Source organism: Carassius auratus, unplaced genomic scaffold (genome assembly GCF_003368295.1).
Source record: "Carassius auratus strain Wakin unplaced genomic scaffold, ASM336829v1 scaf_tig00035917, whole genome shotgun sequence".
NCBI lineage: Eukaryota > Metazoa > Chordata > Actinopteri > Cypriniformes > Cyprinidae > Carassius > Carassius auratus.
Genome location: NW_020526274.1, coordinates 47,131 through 71,377, shown reverse-complemented (window position 1 = coordinate 71,377; position 24,247 = coordinate 47,131). Strand labels below are relative to the sequence as shown.

At 37.3% G+C, this 24,247-nt stretch overlaps 1 protein-coding gene across 1 annotated transcript in view; it reads right to left on the bottom strand.

The window, feature by feature from the left end:
• Positions 1-332: 332 nt before the first annotated feature.
• LOC113082387 (guanine nucleotide-binding protein subunit alpha-11-like) overlaps positions 333-24,247 on the bottom strand; it is a 40,543-nt gene continuing 16,628 nt past the window's right edge. The window contains exons 2-7 of the mRNA XM_026254049.1: positions 14,402-14,586; positions 10,130-10,284; positions 8,003-8,131; positions 2,243-2,372; positions 1,672-1,825; positions 333-793 (exon numbers count right to left, since the gene is read on the bottom strand). Of these exons, the coding sequence (XP_026109834.1) occupies positions 603-793; positions 1,672-1,825; positions 2,243-2,372; positions 8,003-8,131; positions 10,130-10,284; positions 14,402-14,586 (944 nt within the window). The 3' untranslated portion in view covers positions 333-602. The remainder of the gene's footprint in view (positions 794-1,671; positions 1,826-2,242; positions 2,373-8,002; positions 8,132-10,129; positions 10,285-14,401; positions 14,587-24,247) is intronic.

The window sequence follows — 24,247 nt, the reverse complement described above, 5'->3', positions numbered from 1 at the left end:
GTATGTAAATATGTTGTGATTTTTTTTTATTAATATTTTGTCTTTTTGCAGGGCTGTGTAAACCAGATTTTTCCATCCATCCAGGCAGAATTCCCGAGAAAATGCTCGGAGCAGATGACGTGTTTGGAGTGAGGACCTTTAATGGAAAGGGGAAGGATCGTCACTTCCAGTTTTTCAGGCCAGCGTATCACAGGTCATTCTCATAGTAGCTCTGCCCAATACAACATTTCCATGAAATACGTGAAACGTTGGAGTGGTGAGTCAGAGGCTAACGCGCCCTTTGTCAAATCCGAGCCACTTTATATCGGTGGTCAAATTTGATAAAAGGGAAAGATGCCTTTGACGAGAGCTGCCGGGGATGAGCGGACAGACTTTGGCAAACAAATCAAAAACAAATGACGAGCAGGATACGTCCGTAATAATTCCACTGGACAGAAAGAGAAAAACTCTGGAAGCTGGGAAAGAGAAATCAAAAGATCTGTGTTTCTGAAATAGTACATGATGCATGTGTGTGTGTATGTGTGTGTGTGTGGACGTAGGTGTGCACACGCTCTGTGGGTGCCTGTTCTATGCTGATTCATGTGTCGGACTCGTTGCACTTCTCACACCAGGTTGTATTCCTTCAGGTTTAACTGCAGGATGGTGTCTTTCACCGCCGCAAACACGAAGCGGATGTTCTCCGTGTCAGTGGCGCAGGTGAAATGCGAGTAGATGATCTTGTCGCTGTCAGGGTTCAGATCCACAAACATCTTTAGGATGAACTCCCGTGCAGCCTGGGCATCCCTTTGGGGCCCTAAAAAACAATGTGTAAAGAAGTGAAGTGAAGTGAAAGTGACATTCAGCCAAGTATGGTGACCCATACTCAGAATTTGTGCTCTGCATTTAACCCATCCGAAATGCACACACACAGAGCAGTGAACACACACACACACACACTGTGAGCACACACCCGGAGCAGTGGGCAGCCATTTATACTGCGGCGCCCGGGGAGCAGTTGGGGGTTCGATGCCTTGCTCAAGGGCACCTAAGTCATGGTATTGAAGGTGGAGAGAGAACTGTACATGCACTACCACCACCCACAATTCCGTCCGGCCCGAGACTCGAACTCACAACCCTTCGATTGGGAGTCCGACGCTCTAACCATTAGGCCACGACTTCCCCAAATGGAGTTTAGAAAAGCTTAGAAGACTTAAGACTGAAAAACCCCAAAAAAGTTAATATTTCCTTAATTTGCTCCCCACGAATCAAACCAACCAGCTCCAACATGAATCACATGTCATTTGTAAATTCATTGAGAAATTTCTCAGTTAAGACATACTTGTGTTTAAAATGGGGCTTGTAAGGTTTTTACGATTCTGAAAGAAGTATTTTCTACTCACAAAGGTAGGGCTGCACGATAATGGTTAAACTGATAATCACGATTATTTTGATTAAAATTATAATCACGATTGATAATGATTATTCTATCCTGCTGGGAAAAAAAAAACCCAAACTGCTAAAACCAGCCTAAAATAAGCTGGTTTTAGCTGGTTGTTCCTAAGGAATTAAGAAAGTAGTCAAAACCCCTCTAAAACCAGCCTTCTGAACAGCTTTGACTAGCTAAAATCACAATTTTAGAAAATCACTGTTAAAAAAACAAAAAAAAAAAAACCCAAAAAAACAACAATATACCATCAAACTCTGGGAAATAGTCGACCAGGTGGGAGTAGGAGATCTTCTCCTCCAGCAGGTCCTTCTTGTTGAGGAAGAGGATGACAGAAGAGTTTTGGAACCATGGATATGTGATTATCGTCCTGAACAGAGCTTTGCTCTCCTCCATACGATTCTGAACACAGACACAGAGAGTGGATCGCCATTTTTGTCAAAATGCACAGTGAAACTCACCAACCAATAATATAAAAGCTTTTAGAGCATTGAGTCCACAAATAGCATTTATGAAAGATGTAGAAATGTTTACATTGTTGGTCTACATGCAGCAGCTATATGCGGTTTACTATTCCAACTAAACTCTACCTATTCTACATTTTTTTTAATCCATTTTTTATTTCCAACTTTTATCCATTTTTTTATTGCTTATGTATTTATGATTATCTTAAAATCCCCTTTAAAGCACTTTCTTTTATCATTGTGTATGAATGGTGCTATATAACAAAAGATGCTTTGCATAGAAGAGTATGTGAAATAGTGTAAGGATAGAGTGCAGTGTAAAGATAAACATATCTATAATAAATTAGTCGCTCACCTCGTTGTCCGATTCCACCAGAACCTGATCGTACTCGCTCAGAGCCACCAGGAACATGATGGAGGTCACATTCTCAAAACAGTGGATCCACTTCCTGCGTTCTGACCTCTGACCTCCTACATCAACCATCCTGAAAGACAAAGAGAGCAAGCGTTTGAATTATTAATTACTGACATTATATGCATTAATAATTCATGCTTATATTGTGCACAGTTTGCAAATCTTCTGTATGCATGAAGCACTGTGTCCCATAATGCAAAGACCTCACAGTTTCTAGTGTTCTGAATGCAATGGAAGCAATATCAAACACTTGAACTCATATTTGACAAACTATTATGTGCCAGTTAAGAACTTTTAAAGCATATTTGGATTAAAATTATTTGGATTGAAATACAATATACTGAGGTCATGTGACAGCAACATAGTATTGTTTGTTTACCACTACATAATGTATACTTTACATATCTTAAAAAGGCAATATACGGTAAATGCACACAGCATATAATTCAGGCATTTGGAACTGAAAATCGGCCATTTTATGCATTCTGTGTATTATTAAAATAAAATCATATATATATTTATTATCAGTGCGGTCAAACGATTAATCGCAATGAATCATATACAAAATAAAAGTTTTTGTTTACATAATATATGTATAGTGTGCATATTTATTATGCATATATAAATACACACTCATTCAGTATATATTTTGAAAATGTTTACATGCATATACATTTATATATTTATAAGTGTGTTGATTTGCTAAAATGGACATATCACCTTCTGTTCACAAACAAGGCGCTTGTTCAGCTTCGGCAGTAAAACGTGAACTCGCGATTCCTTGAAAGTGGACACTACTGGCTATTTTGACAAAACGTGTTTAGGGTTTAGATCGCACTTTATGTGGAGAAGAGTGCATGGCACTCAGTTATTTTTTTAAAAGTGGAGTTTAATGGTTTTTGCAAATAAACTCTTAATATATTACATGTTAAATCCAGCCAGTCCAGGAATACTATTCTGAATAATACATTTGAAATGCAATTTGACGCAAAAAAATAAAAAATTACCATTTACTATTTATTAATATTACTATTTACCAACCATTGCATAAAGCATACTTTTTCCGTTTTACATGCGTCTTACAAAATAGTAGGCAATATACATTATTTCAAACGATGTTATATGCATACAATGTAGTATGCAGTATGCAAGCATTTAATTTTGAACCAATATTAGTCGCTATTTGAACCAGAAAGTATTATGCAAATGTTTTTATGTAGACATCTGTCACATAATGAGTCAATAAAGATAAATATTGTGGAAATATTTGCACACTAAACACAACATGCATACTGAATTAAGAGTAGAAGCAGTATTTTATCATTATTTTCCGAACATACTCGCAGCCCTAGATTTCAGAAACATGTGCTGTTTATCCAGCACTCATTTCAGGATCTCTACACTGCCCCCTAGTGGAGTCAGCGCTCCAGTCCTGAGCCAGCAGTTCACAGAGGGGCCTTTGATAAATGAAGCCCTCTAGGATTGGCTGCCCAAAATAAAGCTCCTTCAGATAGAAGCGTCCTCATTTCCTTCAGCCAGGGGCTAAGTGACCTACTTCTGAACATACACACGCTCTTTAATGTAGGACAAGTCTCCACGTTCACTCCACACTTAGCGAACTTTGGCAGGAGGACAGACAGAGAGAGCGAGAGAGGCCGTGCACGCTCACTTTTACTCTTTCAGGAAGCTAGACGTGAGATTCGTGAGGGTTTAAGTAGGGCTGGGCAAAAAAAACTATTTTTTAATTAATCGTTTTTTTTTTTTTAAATGACATCGATTCAATATCGTAAATCAATCTTTTCCGATATTTATGCAAACATTTAAAAGAAAATTTAATTAATGTGAATCTTTTCATTAGTCTTCTTCACTAAATGTCACCCTCTTATTTCCCTTGTGCAATGTCACAACAGAAATCCTGCAATATTTAATGCTCATCTTGTCAGTAAAGCCGGTTCTGTAATCAGCGGTAAATTTCTGACAAGCTGTGCCAAACCACGATCATATTTAGCGCAGCTTGTCAGTGAACAACGGCCCTCTGTAGTTAATGCTGCTCCATGTGAAATCAAGCACATGTAGAGATTTACCACTGATTACAGAACCGGCTTTACTTACAAGATGCGCATTTAATATCTCAAGCGATTTATCATGGAGCCCTAGGAGACACGGTTCACTAGAACCAAGAACAAAGCGTGATTTGCAATGTTCAGGTAAAATTCTATAGTAATACTAAAAATCTGTGGAAGCATTTGACATCAGGCGTAAAGGCGCCATAATTTCCGCATAGAATGAATGAATGGTTTTGTCTACACAAGCGCGGACGACGCTCGCGGTGTTTTCAGCCTCTATCGTCTCACTATGATGATATGAATACACACATTTCATCTCCACCTGCTTTGAGAGTCACTTCATTAGCATTATATTGTTTAATTTGACAAAACTACCATCATATCACATTCACAGGGGCTGCAAAGTCCTCACGGCAAATCGTCAAAATAAGTTTATTTAAATGTGAAGAAACTGTATAATAATAATAAAAAAAAAAAAAAAAAAGATTAATATTTAGCAGTCTTAAGACTCAATGTGATAATGCTACTACTACTAATAAATAAGAATAATTCTTTATTTTTAAAAGGAATAATCACATTTGTTTTATTTTTATTTTAACCGTAAACCTCTGATGCGCAGCACTGTGTGTGCCAAAAAATAAGGGTTTTTCATTTGATTAAGATACATTAAATAGTTTTTATGCCTTATCTGATTACCAATCAGTGTAACGGTGTAAACTGAGGTTTACTGTTCTTTTTTTTTTTTTATTTCAATAGCATTTATATTAGGGCTGAGTAAAAAATAGATTTTTCGATTAATCATTTTTTTAAATGTGGTCGATTCAAAATCGATTCTCAAAGGCAATGAATAAATTTTTTCCATATTTCTTTCCGCAGACATTGAACATAAGATTAGCCTTAAACTAATTACAAATCTCACCCTCTTATGTGCCTTGTGCGATGTTACCAACGAACCTGTCATTCATTCATTCAGTGCTTAAAGCAGTGGTTCTCAACCCGTGGTCCGTCACGAATTCAAATGCGGCCCACCATTTGATGAACACACACACAAAAAAACGTTGTTTTATAATTTAAAAAAATGTAGGCTACTAAAGAAATATAAGCTATAGCCTAATGTTTTTATGTGAAATTATTTTGTTTTTCATAATTATTTTCAGACATGAGCAGACTTCCATAACATTATGAACACATACAAGCTCGCACTTTGACAATTCAATTCAAATAGTCATCAAAAGCAGTTAGTTCGGTTAAAGGCAGAAAAAAAATAAATGTGGAGAATGCCGGCGACTGAACACATACAAAAAAAGAATAGTCGCAATATCAGCAGTGAAGGAGGATTTTCGGTTTGCCCCGCATCTCACTTGAAGTTCAAGCAAATGGAAACACCTTATACTACGCAGCAATCATCCTAAATTAAAGAAATGTGACAAAACTTTCTCTGGAGAGAAAGTGCTTTCCATATTTGGATCAACATAAGCTACATTTGTGAACGCACATTTTCTGTTATGTCGCTTGTCAAGTCATGCTCCCGTGCGCGTTTTACAGACTGCATCTTAAAGCCTCTTATACTTTCTGCGTCCGCAAGTCCGCTATGGACCGCTAGGTAGCCGTGATTTAAAAATCGCCATCGGAGAGTGTGTGCCGAGGGTCTGAGTAGATGACCGTGCGTGTTCAGTAGTCTTCAAAAGCACAATTGCACATGTTCAGGCAGTGTGAAGAAGCCCATTGCCAATCGAACCTGTGCAATCCATAAATAAAGAATATAAAGACAGTGATGTGCAATGATTCTGGGCAATTGTTTGTTCACATGTTTGTTGCAGAGCGGACCATCAGTGTACGCTTTCGGAAGTATAAATGGAAGTCCGCGCTAGTGCTGCCCGTGTCTGCGTCAGGATTGCTCATGAGGAAAGTAAGACACAGGTTTTGTAATCGTAACTTCATTGGGCTGTTACTACATCGAGTCAGAATCAGGTGTTTTATTTATGGGGAGTAGAATTATTTATTTCAATGAATTGAATCCAATAGATTTCATAATATTTAGGCTATAATATTATAAATCAGGTTGGTTTGTATTGGTGACGTAATGTGTAAATTATATGCGTGCGGCACACAAGACTTGTACTTGGACCATAATGCGGCCCGGTGGAAAAAAACGGTTGAGAAACACTGGCTTAAAGGGTTTCAGGTGCTTTGTCGACGTTGATGCCACCTTCAAATAAAAAGTCAGAGGTATGGAAGCATTTTAGGTTTCGTAAGAATTGAGTATAGAAAATCGAGAATCTAAAAATCGAATCGATTTGAGAGCTTGTGAATCGAAATCGAAACGATCTGGAACATCTGAATCAATACCCAGCCCTAATCTGTATAAAAACTATATTCACTGAATGTAATAAAAACAATTATATTAAAAAAATTGAATCTAAACCCAGCCCTAGGTTTAAGACAGTTTAACACAGATTAACAAACACCGAGCTGATGGTAATCATTTATATAGAATGATTACCAGAAATAATCTTGTGTGTTTTCATAACGCTCAAAAAAAAAAAAAAAACTATGTAAATCTCATTAGCGTCTCTCCATAATCATGTTTTAAATGTTTAGCCACGTACCCATTTCCCCCAGGGGAAGTGCCGCCACACATTGAGTGCAAGTCTTTGGGAAACTGCATGAGGGCAGTAAAAAAAAAAAAATTAAATATAAAATATTATTCCCTAGTTGTGGCACTGCTACTTTGTTCATTTAATATATTGTTGAAAACGAGAGCATCAGTGTGAAGATGATGATGTTTACGTCAAAAATGAAACCAAACCGTTCACACAGAATGCATATTTATCACATTTTGTAGAAGGACATCTATCAGCGTTGCACTCGCATCTTGCATGTTTAGAAAGCCATGTAAAATTACTGCAAGTTAAACTTTAAAGTCTCAACAAAATTCACGGTTTTTCCCCATTCCATGTTTTCAATGAAGAAAGTAGCCTACTGTTTTTGATTGGTTTTCGGTCTTTTGTATTAAACTATACCAACTACATGCATGGTGCAGTTTTTCTTTCTAATTATTTCAGCAACTTTATTAATAACATATGGTTTATAAGCATTATTTTAAACATTACGTACTTTTTCCCCCCCAAAGAATTTGAAAACTTTTTTTTTTTATTATGCTTTGAAGAAACGTACATATTTTGCACGATGCGCCCTCTTGTGTCCTCAGGAGAGAAGCCAAAAGGCTTGTTTTTAGTTTTTCAGTTATTTTGACAGACCTACACTGCATTTCTTTCAAAAGCATTAAAATGCTTTAACAACCCCAAACTTTTTGAACATTAGTGTACATAATACCCATTTAACTGTGTGCTTCTGCTCATGACAGTGCTCCTCTTTTAAAAGAAAATTTGATGGCACAATAAAGACAAAAAAAAAAAATCTGCAGAAGTGCAGTATAGACAACTTTGACTGATGTGGGGTGTGAAGTGGGCTGTATCTTTGTAGGTCACACACTAGAAAGTCATCTTCAGCTCGACTCAGAAAATATTAATAACTCTCCTCCATGGATGTATTTTCAATGCTAACCTACATTCAGTGCTAAGTTCCTCAATTTCAAACGAAAGCTGACGAATAATTGTTCTGTGTCCTCTACCTGAAAATGATGCTTTGAAGGTCGAACGGGTATTCAATAATCCCTGTGGTCGGGATTCGAACCCTCAGAACATCCTGCTGGGTGGGAAGGTAGGAGGACTCGGCGATACGATCCAGATCAGTTAGATAGCTACAGAAAGACAAGGAGACAGAGATAAAAACATCATTAACCCCTTTTTATCACAAGCGGGTGGTTCAGTAAAGGATGTTTCCAGCAGAACCCTCGAGAGTCAGACGTCGTCCCCTGTCAGCAGATCTCAGAGGATACTCATTATGCTGTCTTGTGAGACAATCTAAAAAAAAAAAACACAATGGCTAAATAGGGAAGACAAATGTTTTGTGTGTCTGGTCGAACTATGGTAGACTTATCTTGCATTCAGAATGTACAATGCATACGATCTAATGTTTCTGAAAAACATTATAGTTTTTCTAAACTATAAATACTATAAACATTATATTATAATTTCTAGAAATTATATTCTGCATAAAGAATATTAAGGTGTTTTTACAATGATTAAGATTTTATAGCATTGTGACATTATTATCATGCAATTAAACCCTGGAAAATTTAAAATATCCCTAGAAAAAAAAGATAAAAGAATAAAGAAATTAATGTTAGTCTTTATTATTTTTACTTTCTTGCATACACACAAATAAAATAATATATATTACAAAATTAATACTTTAAAAGATATTGTGGCCATATACACCCCTGACCTTCATTTTACCAATGAAACTACAATATATTTGTTTTTTTAACCAATTAAACTACAATATATTCAAGAGAATATTTATTTACAGAAAATATCTTTTTGTAGAACATCCCATCTTCTCATATGTAGTGCTGGAAAAGTCTGATTGATTTGATTGAAAATGGTTCATGAAAATTCACTGATTCATTTCAATACATTTGCATTTTGAAGCAAGATATTTAGTCAAATTCTGTATTCTGTCACGGCAGATTAACTATACATTTATATAAATAAAGAGTCAAGTTGTTAAATGATTATGATCTCTAATGTGTGTAAAATCTCTAAAATGTATTTGTCACCCAGATATTCCTACTGCACTGATGTGACCTGTTTTACCACAGAAAACCAGCAGGGGGTGTGATACACATGATGCCAATGATTCTTGAACAGACTCCAGGCTTCATACATCTGTGTGTATTAATGTGGTGAAATACACACTGCCTCTATATTTTATCGGGCCAGTAAAAGAAATAGGACAAGACTGACTGCCGCCAAACTCTTCAATTGGATCACCAGAGACACATGGACACCAACCCATTCAGAAAAAGAGCCACGAAACACTAAAACACAGTCTTTGAGACATTAATTAATTTGTATGTGTTGCACAAGATGAACAGATATTGATTTTCTCCCTTTTCCAGATAAAATAACATCTTGGATATCAGTTAGCATGAAAGTAATAGTTTATCCCAAAATAACAAAGTCGTTTACTCGACCTATCATTTCATATTCAGGAGAATTTCTTAGGAATTGTTTTTTCATTTACAAAGAATAGGAGCGCGAATTTTCAAGCTCTATACAGGACACAAAATGCATCATAAAAGTAGTCTATATGACTCATGTGCGATATTGTAAATCTGTCACATGATAGCATTGTGTGAATTATTCAGTGAAAGTTGTTCTCGTTCAGAGGTCATGAGAAATAGCAATGTGGGATTCAGAATTCAAACGAACCTTTTGAAAGTTTTTTTTTTTTTTAAAGAATCAGTTATTAAAGTCTCACATTTCAGTCTAGAGCACGTGAGTCAAATCAAACTTCTGCAAGCCGGAAAGCCTCAGTTCTAATTCACTGTAATTACATGGGGGGGGAAAAATCCCCTGTAGTGTTCCAAGTAAAAAATATAGTCACACGGGTTTGGAATGGGATGAGGATAAGCAAACAATGACAAAATTCCAGATGTATGAATATTTTACAATGAAAAAACCATGCACCATTTAATCATTCACAATATCACCAGGAACACATTTTTGGAAATTTAACAGGGTCGTTTTAGAGTCATGTAGATTGTGAGGATACACAACAGTGTGCATATATAATTGTTATTTATAAATAATCACACTATACTCAATACAAAGATGATGACAGATATACTCACTATTTTGTGGAGTCTGACAGCTGGTACTCTCGGCGTCTGTCGTAGGCCTCTTGAATGCCTGGATCTGTCCACAGCATCTTAATGGCACTAATGTAGGGCTGGTCGAATGACGACACTTTCTCAATGTCCACCTCCTTCACCAGCATGGCGTTTGCCTGCATCGCAGAGCAAATGAACAGTTTAAAGCTGCAGTAGGTAACTTTGTAAAAATATATTTTTTACATTTGTTAAACCTGTCATTATGTCCTGACAGTAGAATATGAGACAGATAATCTGTGAAAAAAAAAAAAAATCAAGCTCCTATTGCCATTTGCAGTTACGGACCAGTTATTTTTTCGATTAGTCGACTAATCTAATGATTATTTTTATTACAATAAATAATTATTCTAATGTTCTTTTTTTTTTTAGCTAATGAATCCTTTCGATAACTTTACAAAAAAAATATGAGTACAACTTCTAATATAATATTTCAACCTTTATTCATTTTTGAAGTTTTTACAGTATAAAATAATAAAGAGGCAAATAAAATTATTTTACTATGGTAAATATGAGCTTATGATAGCGTTTATAATTAAACCACAGTAGCCATAAATTTACAGTTGTCTGAGACGTCATGAAATGTTCTTTAACATCACAAACCATAAAATGTAGTCAGGGTTCTGCTATGGTTTAGCATGGTTTCCAGAGATCTGGAGCTGATTCGGGGTGGCTCGGTGGTTTGTGACTGTTGTCTCGCGGCGCGCTGTCTTTTAAGGGGCAGTTCCACTGATCTATATATATATATATATATATATATATATATATATATATATATATAAAAAACACACGTTCTATATTATAGATCAGGGGACAGTTCACACATCGCGTCTTTTGCGCGCTCGAGTTCGTTATTTCCAATGTAGGCATGCGATAAGCGCGCTCATAATGGAAGCGACGCGCCCGAGGTGCAACGTGTGCTTATTTTTTCCAGGCGCGTCCGCACCGCATCGAATTAAAAACATCTCAACTTTTCAGAATGCCGCAAGCGCAAGAATATCAGACCTGAACCAGGAAGTTGGTCACCAGATCACACGGTAACCAGTTAAACCGTAACACCGGAGAGCGCCAAGATGTTTTCCTCTGAGATGCTCGCGCATCGCAGTTGTGCTGCTGTGGTACACCATATCGGTTTTGCAAAGGGAACAAAAGGCCATTTTATTTGTCCTCTGTTTAAAGTATTCCCATACTTTTGATAACCGTGGTCTCTGTTTTTGTGATAGAATGCAACTTTCTCCATTCCCAGTATGCCATTACTCGAGATGTAAACAAACTGTGTGACGCGTCGATGCATTTCACGCATTTCATGCTGCAACGACGCGTCAACGTCATCGATTACGTTGACTACAAAAATACGTTGACGCGCCGTTGCAGCAGTATAACCCAGTACCTTTGTGATTCTTCATAGACATAAACAGAGAGTAGTAGTTCCGGCTACAATGTTCTTCCACAATACGCAAGCAGTTCTGTTTATTAACCGCTAGAGTGTCAAAAGTTACCTACCGCAGCTTTAATGTAAAAGCAATAAAGAATATTGAGAATCTACAGCAGTGCAGATGTGCACCTATTTTCAACATGCTCTGGCCCTTCTATAATTATGGAGCTTCTATTATGCATGACATCTTATTAATAGTGAGGACCACGTGAAATATATGCACTTTTTTCATTTGCCCCACCAAAGCATATGAATGGTGAAAACTAATCCATGGTTAAAATGGTTGGTTAGAAGCAACGACAACCAGTTACATCAGCTAAAATCTAGACATAATTTGAATCTAAATCTTTTTAAAGATGTAGATGAGTTTGTTTTTTCATGGAGCAGACTTGGAGAAATTTTGCATAACACACACTTGCTTATCAATGATCAGTGAATGGGTGCCGTCAGAATGAGAGTCCAAACAGCTGCTAAAACATAACTAGGGCTGGGTACCGAACTTCGATGCCTTTATGGTATCGAACGAAAAACTTCGATACTATGAGTATCGAAAAATTATTTATCTTTCGGTGCCAAATTTCTTTTTTTTGCCAAGCGGCTGGGTCTGTGTGAGCTTGTAGCATATGTGCATGTAAGGACCTAAATTCGCCGTGAATGGCTGTCGACCACCACGTGACTTGACGGGGAGGATTTTTTAAGATACTCGTAGTTACACAACACTGTGTAGCTGTTTTTTCTCAAAACGTTTCCGTTTTACAATGTCAAAAAGGTCTAAAGTGTGGCTACACTTTATAAGTGGATGCCGAGTCAGCAAAGTGCAACATATGCGATAAGAGTATTGCAACCAAAGCCGGCTTGCCCTCCCTCCCTGTTTAGTTTGGTCTACTCCATTGCGTTTCTTGAAACACGCCCCCTATCACGTTGTCTAAAAAACAGAGAGAGAGAGAGAGAGAGACAGATTTATCAGCGAATTTCTCTGAGCAGCAGGCCTCTGTATACGTTCACGTAAAACATAACCGACTGTGTTTACGAGAATACTTGCAGAGACAATTATTTTTATACAATCGTGTGTATGTGTTCATTCAGAAGCTACGAAACGCGAAAGATTAATTCATTCTCTGTACGTGCATTGTCTTAAATGCTGCTCATAGTGCATGCTTTGAATGAGTGAGCGCAAGCTCAGAACGTGCGTGAATTGTTTAAAACGCTTGAATCAGCAATATTTAGAAACGAGTGAACAACGCGAATCAAGTTAGGAATTTTACATCACTATTCACGATAGCCATTCGGACTGGAAAACACAATAGCCTCGGGATGTGGGGCTAGCGATTTTGCGAGCCCTGCACCTCAGATCTATCCAGTTTGTGAAATACTGGTTTCCACGCTGGTTTCGTTAAACAAAATAAATTATTATTTCAAAAGATTGACTCAAAAGAATCATCGGTTCACTAATCGGATCATGAACTTGTATTACCGAGCCAAAGATTATCTGTTATTGAATATCTCGAATGAATAAAGACTTCAAGTTCATCTGTAAAGCACATAAAGCTATCGTTTGAGTTTATAAACTTCAATTTCATGCATGATTTGTATGGATCTAATAACTGAATGCAAAGTGTGAGTTCTAGAATAATGTTTGTGTCTTGATGAGCATGTATCGCTCACTTGGAGTCGCTAAATGAACAGCTGCTTTCCTTTTTTTTTATTTTTTTTTTAAGGAGGATCAGTTGCCATATTGGTTAAAATCCCAAAACTGTTTACTTAAATATTAAATTAATAAATGACATCAAAACAGGAGCATTTGCGTTATGATGTGGTGGGCTGCTGTGGGCCAGAAAGTCCAGGGCCACTTTTTGGTCCTAGTCCGCCCCTGAATGGCGCACCCCTATCCAAAAAGCACAACCAGTTGTATTAATAATGTTATCCTGATTGTGAAGTGTTACCAGAATTTGTTTTAATTAAGGTGAAACATAAAAAGTTTTGTGTTTCATGTATTTGTGTTGATGTTGAAATGGATTTTAAAACATATGGTATCGAAAAAAGTATCGTTAGGAACCGGTATCGAAACTGAGTTATCGAAATTGGCACCGGATCGAAAGATTTTGAACAATACCCAGCCCTACATAACAATAAATCACAAGTCATCCACAGCACTCCAGTCCATCAGTTAACATCATGTGAAGCCAAAACTGCATGTTTGTAAGAAACAAATCCATCTTTAAGACTTGAACTTCAAACGGTTTCTTCCAGCCATAATCCAGAATGATGCTTCCTCCAGGGAAAAAAATCCACCCCATGTTGTCCTCCCATGTCAAAATCCATCTACATATTTGTTTAGCTTATAAATGAGTCTTGATTTGAGCAACCTGATTCAGACGAGATAAACTTGAGTTGCTTAATGATGTATTTACTTCTTAGAAACACAGCTTTTTGCTTCACAAGGCATTAATGCACTGGAGTGGATTTTTATGTTTTTGTCAGATGTTGGTCTCTCATTCTGATGGCACCCATTCACAGCAGAGCATACATTGGTGAGCAAGTGATATGCAGCTAAATTTCTCCAAATCTGTTCATACAAAAAACAAACTTGGAAATCTTGGATGGGCTGAGGGTGAGTACATTTCATTTTTGGGTGAACTATTAATTTAAAGATGATGAGCTAAATTGTTTCTGGTAAGTTTTTTTGCAATAGAGCCTACTAGTGGAGCAGAAATACACGTCTTTTGATTTAGGTGTGAAACATGACCTAGACATGTTTTCATCAGTTCCTAACTTCAACAGTCAACATTAAGGTTTTTTACCTTGTTCTGCTCATACTTGAAGCCGATTTTCAGGTTCTCTGTGGCGCGGATCATCGACTGCATGGAGGTGAAGATATTCTGGTACACTAGCTTGGTGAAACCACGTTTGTCTTCTTCTGTGTACCCGGTGCCATGGATGATACGCATCTGTTTGATGAACGTACTCTTGCCGCTCTCACCCGTGCCTAGAACAGAGGTAAGGGTCAGAGGTCAGGTTTACCTTCAAAATCTGATCATTTGTACAGCACCCTTCATTCATGATCATCTGTTGGGCTTGGTCACAATGTGGGAGCAAATCAGGACACTTGAAATTATTTAATTAAACAACAAAACTAAATTGTTCTTTTGAGAGAAAAGAACCTCTTCTAATTAATGAGAGCAAATACGTGCCTGTGTTAGCTGCCAGTCAAAAAAAAAAAAAAAAAAAAAAAAAAAATTCTATGGCATTTATTTTACTCGTAATTGTAAGCAGCACACTTTTTGGTTAGTTTTATGCTCCTTTTGGTTACATCAGCATTACCCAAATGGCAGTTTGCAAACCCGTGGGGATTCATGAAGGAACTGCACAATTAATCAAAATGAAATAAAAATCCCAATATAATTAACAGTGGTTCAATTCACAGTAAACACTTCTTCTCAGAATCTCTATCTCTGTATGCGCTGTGTGTTTAAAGCATGCATTTTGGTAATGTAATGTGCAATGTCATTTTTAAATAAAAACAATTTTACTGAACTGACATTTACAAAAAAAAAAAAAAAAAGAAACTTACATCTAAAAGTTTCAACTGACAATCAACATTGGGAAACTCCTGGGTTACATTAATTCAATGCATTTATATATAAAAAATAAATAAATCTAAATGAGGTTCAGAGTCTGAACTTCAAAAGGGCTCATATGATCTGTCACACATGTGAACTTGCGCGTACACATACACACGTTTGTTTTTGTGAAACGTGGGTTCATCCCATAGGCGTAATGGTTTTTATACTGTACAAACTGTATATTCTATGGCCCTACACCAACCTGACACCTAACCCTAACCGGAAACTTTGTGCATTTTTACTTTCTCAAAAAAAAAAAAAAAACCCCACTCATTCTGTATGATTTAGAAGCGTTTTGAAAAATGGGGACATGGGTTATGTCCTCATAAGTCACCCTCTCCTTGTAATACTTGTGTCATACCCATGTCATTATACAGAGTTTTGTCCTGATATGTCACAAAATCACACCCACACCCACACAGACCCTCATATTGAAACACAGATTAAAGCTAACATAAAATCACACTCACATTTGAAATGAAACAGGGTATTCAATGGTTAAGTCCTTTAAAATAGCATGAATCCCTTAAAAGAGCACTATGATCAGAACATAGTGAAAGTAGACAGAGTACATTTTAAATGTCAAGTTGAATGTTACAATCTTAACTCTTTATTGGCATCTACGGTTCCATGAAGAACTTTCAATGTCCAAAGGAACCTATTCATTCTATAAAATTTAATTTCCAGCAAAAACAAAATGGTTGTTTACATTTTAAAAATGTTCTTCACACTAAGAAAAAAATGGTAAGAACTGTTCTCTGAAAGGTTATTTAGGGGCAAAATGGCGCTTCCATGGTGTGTAAAGTGGCTTCTATTAAACTGTAGCCACAGCAGAAGGAGGTGAAACCTTTGCGTAGGTTTTGGTGGGAAACCACAGAGATTTTCTAAAGCGCAACACCTCCAGCAACAGAACAAACCTATCGAGAGACCATGACAAATTTTTAAAGATGCAGTTTTCTGTCGAACTGTAAACCCCTCAAACAAAACAGTCCCTCTGTTTTACACACAATTAAAAGCTCTTTCTCCTTCCCTCTTGTTACATAACACTCCCAGTTCAGCTGCGTGAGGATTTCAAAGGAAGGCCATTTTTTCAGAATGAGAGGAGTCCTTCATCCCCTCTGTGACTGCAGGAAGTGAACCGATCAGCGAAGGGCCACGAACATATCTGTACAAATAAAGCCAAATCCTACTCAGTTTTTGGAAAAACGCTGAGGCTCTGAGGAATGTAAATGTGCTGCTGCAGTTTAAACTGCTTTTAGAGATTTTAATGCTACGTGCAGCACAAAACCACCTAGATTTTTCTGCCACTTTTATTGTCCACCAGGCAATACCAAGCACCACTGCTAACAGGTTTCCCAAACAATTCCCCATCTGAATTTGTGACTAACCACAAAATTTTGCAACTTCAACCACCTAACTAAAGTATGAAATGTTCCGTTAACATTTTCCCATTTGCATCACACTCATTTGCTTTTTACATGGCACAAATGTTATATTTTGCTTCTTAAAAGACATTGCTGGTCATGTGCAAAGTGGTTTATAATATTCTTGTTCATAACCTCTTAATGGAGCACTTTATCTTATAAAAGAGCAATAAACATTCTCTTTCAACAAAAAAGGCTGCATTTAATGCACTGGGTCAACCTTTTACAAGCTAATATTTTCTTGGTCTGATATGTTGCTTTTTAGTTGGAATTTCTTTTTTTTATATCAATTAGGGATGTTACCACAAACAATATTTAAAATCTTTTTAGAAAACCACTGGATGCTGTCATTCAACTGTCTCTCTGCAGATATTATAAGTACCAAACACAAACTACAGAAATCAGGTAATTGATCTTTTAGGAGAAGCCAAAATAATGTTATTTTTCTCTTTACTCTCAGTGGATTCATGCTAAGGGAGATACCCGTTAAACACGCTGATTGTGTAGCAGCTCCAAAATGGAAATACAGTAAGAAGCGATGTATTAGACAACTGAAGTGGCAACACCCGAGGTTTAACCAAGAGAAATGATAAAGGTGCACAATGCTTCTTAAAAGCAAAATGAAGAGTTCAACCCAAGCTGGTTTTTAATGGGTCAGTGCTGATTATCTTATGACAGGACTGGATCCCTGGAGAGTCAATGTGCTTCATATCAAACAGGTCAAACAGCAAATCCAACTGCATCAAATTACAGCATCTATGGATCAATCAAAACTTACATGCAACCCGCAAAACATGCATCAGGTCTAATTGTTGCGGCTAATCTTGCAGCTGAGCAACATGCCACAATGTTTCTTACTGCATCTTTGCACAAAAGCAGAAAAGATGGCTTTGTTGCCCGCACAACCAGGAAATGTCCTAAACGCGGAAAGCATGTGAAAAGGGGATTTTCCCGATCACAAAAAAAAAACCATCTTATCCAAATATAGGGATACATTAATGCCAAGAGACTCTTGGCTTATTATAGGATGTCCATCAAAACAAACCGCAAGCCTTTTTGGGGAAGAGATAGATGAGATTGAGCTCTAATGGCTTATGATTCATTTCAGGTAGCAGGGAATTTTCTAGAAATGTCTGATGCCGAATAGATTTGTTGTAGCTCTTGAAAGTATCTAATGAGCATGTGACTCATTCTCATCTCTGAGCGTTTCAGCCCTGTCCAGCAAACCCAAAAGACCCAAACCCCAAAAAATAAATCCAAACTTGTTTCTCTATACAGTAGATTAAATGGAGATTTTTGCAGAAGGGTTCTGCTTCTAAGATCTGTAACCTGATTAAACGACTCCAGATCTCATCTACATCTCAAGCTAAGATCTGCCAAAGCACCAAAGTCTGCGATCAAAAGTCTAAAGCTGCTATAATGGTCTCATTCAGTCACATTCCATTACTGACATCGTCATTAAATCTCAAGAAAAATTAAATTTTAATACACAATGAAAATCGAAGGCCACTCTTCACTCTGTGCACACCTTTAACCGAAACAGATGATGTCACAATGCTTTCAATGAAGTGGGAAATCTTAAACTCTTCTACACCTTTATGAACTATGATTATAAAGAGTGAAAGTTTGATAACAAATATTTGCAGTGCTTTGAAGAAAAAACAATCTGCATTCAAAGTTCAAAGTGACATTCACTTGGTTGCAGTAGAAACTCCCCTTTGTTTGTTTTAGTGCATCCAGTTTCTTTCCATCACAGAAATACTACACGCATCAGCATCTCTCGCTGCTGGATCTCGTGTGAATGAGTGGTTACAGTAGGAAGAATCTAAAAAACACCTGCTGCAGTACAACATGAACTTTGGCACATCACATTTCTCTTGGTCAGTCAGCTGACTACCTGCCTGAATAGATTGGATAGATGAATAAACAGACAGACAGATGACAGAATGATAAAGTACTATAGACAAACAACAGAATGAATGATGGATGAACTGACAGATGGAAGGAATGAATAGAATGGAATGGTAGAACGACAGTAGATAGAATGACAGAACAATAGAATGATAGGTAGATAGACAGACAAATAAATATGGACGGAATGACAGATAGAATAATAGAACAATAGATAAATAGATGGATTGATGGAATTAATAAATAGAATGATAGAATGACAGACAGAATGATAGGAAAATTGATAGACATAGAACGATACATGATGAAAGAGAATATATGAGATATAGAATATATAGAACGACACATGATGAAAGAGAATAGATGATATATAGAATGTTACAGAATGACAGAAAGAACAAAACATACCACTGAAAAAAAGATAGACAGAACAGAGACAACGATAGAACGATAGCTAGACAGATGGAGACTAGGGTTGGGTCCCAAAACCTATGGAATCAGTTTACACCAAACCGAATCAGAACGCAGATTTCAGTGCCTCATTCGGTGCCTCTTAAATGCCTGAGTGATCGATTTAAATATTTGTCCTGGTTCTCCGAGATGTCACAAGAAGCATGGGCATCGCTAGGCTTTTTTTTAGCGGGGCCATAGCATTTATCTCCATAAACTGTGCAAAAATTTGCGATTGCTTCAGAGTCAGTCTGCTTACAGTCGGTTTCCTTAAGAAATACAGTAATATAAAAACACCTGCAACGGGTTTCGATTTTGAAATGTGCAAGCACGTGTCTTATGCTTTTTAATGATAGAACAACAGATAGGTGGAACGACAGATAGAATAATAGAACAATAGTACAATATATAGATGCATGGATGGAAGGAATAAATAGAACAGTAGAATGACAGAATGATAGAACAATGGATAGACAGACAGAAAGGACGACAGGAAGAACAACAAAAACAATGGTAGAACAACAGATAGATAGATCAGTTAGAGAGACAGACAGAATGATAGAACGATAGATAGAACAACAGAGATACAAAGACCTATATATAGAACGATGGATAGAAAGATAGAACGATATATGGATGACAGGTATAGATATTTTTTGTCACAGAATAATGGTTGACTTAAATTGTGTCGATTTTAGTTGTGACCTCAGGCCAGTATGACACAGAATGGCCTGTACTCCTGTCTCTCACAGTGCTGTTTTCATTCACATCAAATTAAACATGGCGTTTCCTCCAGCTGAGCTCTAAACACACTCATTCATTCATGAAGCAAGCGGTTCCTCCTCCAAACCCTTCCCAGACGAGCCAAGGAAAAGAAATAGAATAATTTAAAGCGTCTGATTTATTTCTCGTGACCCTGTCACAAGATTACAACACCCCCCAACATACACTCCACCCTTCCAGCAGCCGGGCTGCTGTTATCTCCATCCTCTCGCTCCCTCTCTCCTTCTGCTTCGAGTATGAGGACAGACAGCCGCTCCTCTTAAATCAGTTGTTTAGCTACTCTGAACAGCAAGCCCTCCTTCCTTGTCCAGTAATGTTTCCTCAAATGTTTCTCTATGCTATTTTTTTTAAACTACCTAGAAATAAAGGGGCAGCTATTATAGGTCTCCAGGTCTGGAGTCACACTTCAGCATCAGTTTCCTTACAAAACCAAAGGCAGGACCTGTCAACTGGACGAGCAGCTCAGTTGGAGCAGATCTAGGGAGCAGATCTAGGGAGCGAAAGAGTATGTTTGTACTTTTTATGGGGAAAAGTACAGCTATGACAGAGCAAAAAACAATGTAAATGTAAACAGATACATGACTTATCAGTTGACTTATCAATTTTGTAAATGTACTCACCCCAATGACGGTAAATGGTGAATTACACTCACACAGCACCATAAGTGTTTTCAGTCAACCATACAAGAATTAAAAAAAAAATCAAGCAATTTCTAAACCCTAGTCTTAAACCAGAACCAAAAATGGTTAATGTCAGAGGTCAAGGAATGGGAAGACTAACAATGTTAAGTTGCAAAACTATGACTCAGTCTTGAGAATGAGTCAAAGAATCCTAAAAAGTATGCATCATAGTTTCCACAAAAATATGTGTTCCACAGCACAAGTGTTTTCAACATTGATAATATTAAGAAATGTTAAGCAATTTGTTTAGTAACCCACTGTTTAATAAATAATAATAATAATAATTTAAGTTCAGTTTTTCCACCTGCTGTACCAAAACTATATCAAACAATGACGTCAAAACTGATATGTGCCGAACTGTTATGTTTGTTAAATCCCTAGTAGTACACATAATATATTATGAATAAAAATATATTTGTTAATATATGAATTTTCATTCGTAGTTCAGCAACTTAGTTAAGTCAATGTTCAGATTTCAAAACTCTGACAGCAGTACATTCTAGTTCAACATTGTTCGTCCTCTAACAATAACCATTCTGAGTGACATTAATCGGGGAAAACTCACAGAATCTGGGCTGAACAGCATGCCAAAACCACTTCCCAATTCTCAGGCCCAATAATTACTCCAAGAACAGTGGAAATAGGGGAGCAGTTTGGGATGTAGGATATGGCGGCACCTCGGGCTACAGCCCAGCACGAGTGGCATGTATAACACCAGAGACGCTGGCAGCATTTGAGTGCGCGAGCCAGAAAAGTCACTCTAATCTAGGCTACAACTGTCCCTCAAGTCCTGCAGAAGTCTCATTCAGAGACCGGCCTGAAACTGTGGGGCTATGTGGGGGGAGGCAACACGTGCACTGTGAGCACCACATGGGCGGACAGAACCGAAAAACTGTGTTTTTGCCATAGTGACAGGCCAAACCCCCTCCCCCGCTACAAATCACCATCAGTCAATCAGTCAATCTCTAAGTGTACATATAAAACAAGAGCACTTGTCTTTTATCAATTCAGTGTAGTTAGCCGAGGCGATGATTCTGGGAAGAGGAGGAGCGACAGAAGCAGAGAGATTTGCTTAAAAAAAAAAAAACTGGGGTCAAATGGCAAATGCGGCTCCATTTTAATAACGCATTTCCTGCTTTGAGTAGCGTGAGCACACAATAAGCAGCACCCACTTCCAGTGCGCTCCCTCTTCTGTACATTACACTGACTTTACGGTCAGCGCAGGTTTTGAATCACTGCAGACACGGAAGTGACATGGCTGCTCTTAGAAAGCATGCAAATCTAGCCGGTAGGCCATTTGCATCGCATAGTAACCACATCGAGCTATTTGAGGTGAGCTTATCAGATAAACAGCAACCACAGAATTTGCATGAGCTACAGAGATTACCTACTGAGGTTTACATGGTTCAAAAAGGAAGTGCTCAGTTACTTTATTTGACCGTATGACCTCGAATAGCACCAGCTGCAGTAAACTATCTCCTTAAGGCCAAAGAGTCTCACAGCTTGACTCGTGGATCTGCAATGGATCTTATTCTGCAGAGATGCAATATTGGATGTCACATGACTGAAACAGTTCAGCCAATAAAACACTTCAAATATGTCTTTATAACAAAATAAAAAATTCCCATGGATCAAAAATCCAGATATATGGGCGGCTGTTTTGTTACCAATATTACGTTTTCCAGCAGGCTAACCTAGAGCATAATAATCATTATTTCTTGAGCACCAAATCTTAACAACTTCGAAGATCATGTGGAGTAATGGCAGCTGAAAATTCATCCTTGCCTTTGCAAGAATAAATTACATTTTAAAATATATTCAAATGGAAAAAGTTTTTTTTATTGCAATAATATTGTATTATTTTTTATTTAAAAGCATTACCTACAAACTTGATTACCGTAAGCTGTTTTAGTTCATCCTTATAGTACCATTAACAGCTGGTTGCAAGTAACAGACACTATATCAAATGTATGCTATATTACTGAAAGTAGAAACAAAATTTAAAGCCCTCCAAAAATTCAAACTTCACTTCAACATGCTTCTGACCTTTGACACTTGATCATGTGTTTCAAAATGATGAGCAGAAAGACAAAAAAAAAAAAGGCTCTCTAGAGTAGGGATGTCAACGATTAATCGATGATCGATTAATTGTCGATAAGAGATGCAATCGATTAAGGCTATCGATGGTCGGTTAACCGATTCAATGTTGGGCTGCGTGCGGCTCATGCGCACTCAACACGTGCGAGCGGCTGTGAGTGACGGTGACGATATATAAAAGCATCATCATTCATTCACAATGTACAAATTAAGCTTTTAATGTGATTTAAACTTTAAAGTACATTAAAATAGAAACAACATAAAAGTTCTTCAACATTAAATGCAATAGAAATGTAGTTACTAATCATTTCATCAGATAACTGTTTTATATCATGCGCTTTGCAGGGCTGCGGGACACAGTGACAGGACAGATAGTCTATTCATTCCTACAACTTGTTAATTCATTCCTACGAATTATTAATGTGGCAATTGTCCATGTTTCATTAATTTTGTTCCCTAAATAACCCATGATTTAAGTGAAATAAGGGAACAAATTAATAAATCGAACGAATTCTTAATTCATGAAATCTTTAATTTCCCTTCCCATTTTTACCACAGTAAGAGATGCGAAAACAGTTATTAAAAGCGAAAGATAATAAAATAAACCTGGGAAATTAGAGGGTTAGACTATGAAGATTTAGGAAAAGAAACAATGCCTAAATATACTGAATTTGTGGAAATTTGTGACCAACCGGCAAACAAGAACAAAGCCGCGTAAATGAAGACTATGGGGTCCAAAAGCATGGTCGCGATCTAACATTTTCCAGTTAACCTATTATTCCTCTAATAAACAAAGCTTTTATACCACACTTGTCATAATCAGATCTTATCATTTCTAAATAAATAATTGCTGGATTCAAAACAGCGATTAATAGGCGCTGTGACCGACACATTCCTGGAGCATTCAGTTTAAATAGACCGTAGTATACCGGTCCACTCTGCTGTTATGCCAAGGACGTTTTTGCTCATATGAAGAGGATCATCTTTTCCGTCTATATGCGAATGCGTGTTAAGTACAAGCCTAGTTTACATTATAAATAATAGTTTAACATTCAAATACATTGCGAATATGGAAACATTTCGATTTGTGCCGAATGAGACATGAGCAATAACCTCCAAATAAATCTAGCCAAATCCGCGCTCGCTCATCCTCGACTGCACGCATGCACTGTCACGATCTAATGCGCTGTATGCCGGATTTTAAAAAATCTGACATTTTCTAGGACAGAATCCAGCAGGATCAAATTAATGTGAGCAACTGTGTTTTGGTGCAGCAGCGCCGATGTAGTTCACTTAATGTGCAGCGCAGTCACACGCGCTCCACATTTCAGATAATTTTATACAATAATGTCAGTTGAAAACATCGCAATTGTGCTTTAAAATACAACAACGAGCACCACAAAACCATTTAAAGAGGCGCGTTCAGCGTTCTCCGTGCGGGATTGGAAACTGTCAACAAAGTAAAATGACCTCAAAAGTATGGCGCGCTCTCTTCATTTTATCAAATGATCATAATCGCATCTATTCATTTTATAATCCTGCTACTAGCATTTTATTCAGACTAAAACCTCTTTAATTCAAGTGAGAAAGCGTTTTGTGTGTGTGTGTGGCTTTTGCACATCCTGTCATACCGCTGACTGTGTGCCTGCAATAGACGCATTTTGCAGTATTATGGTTAA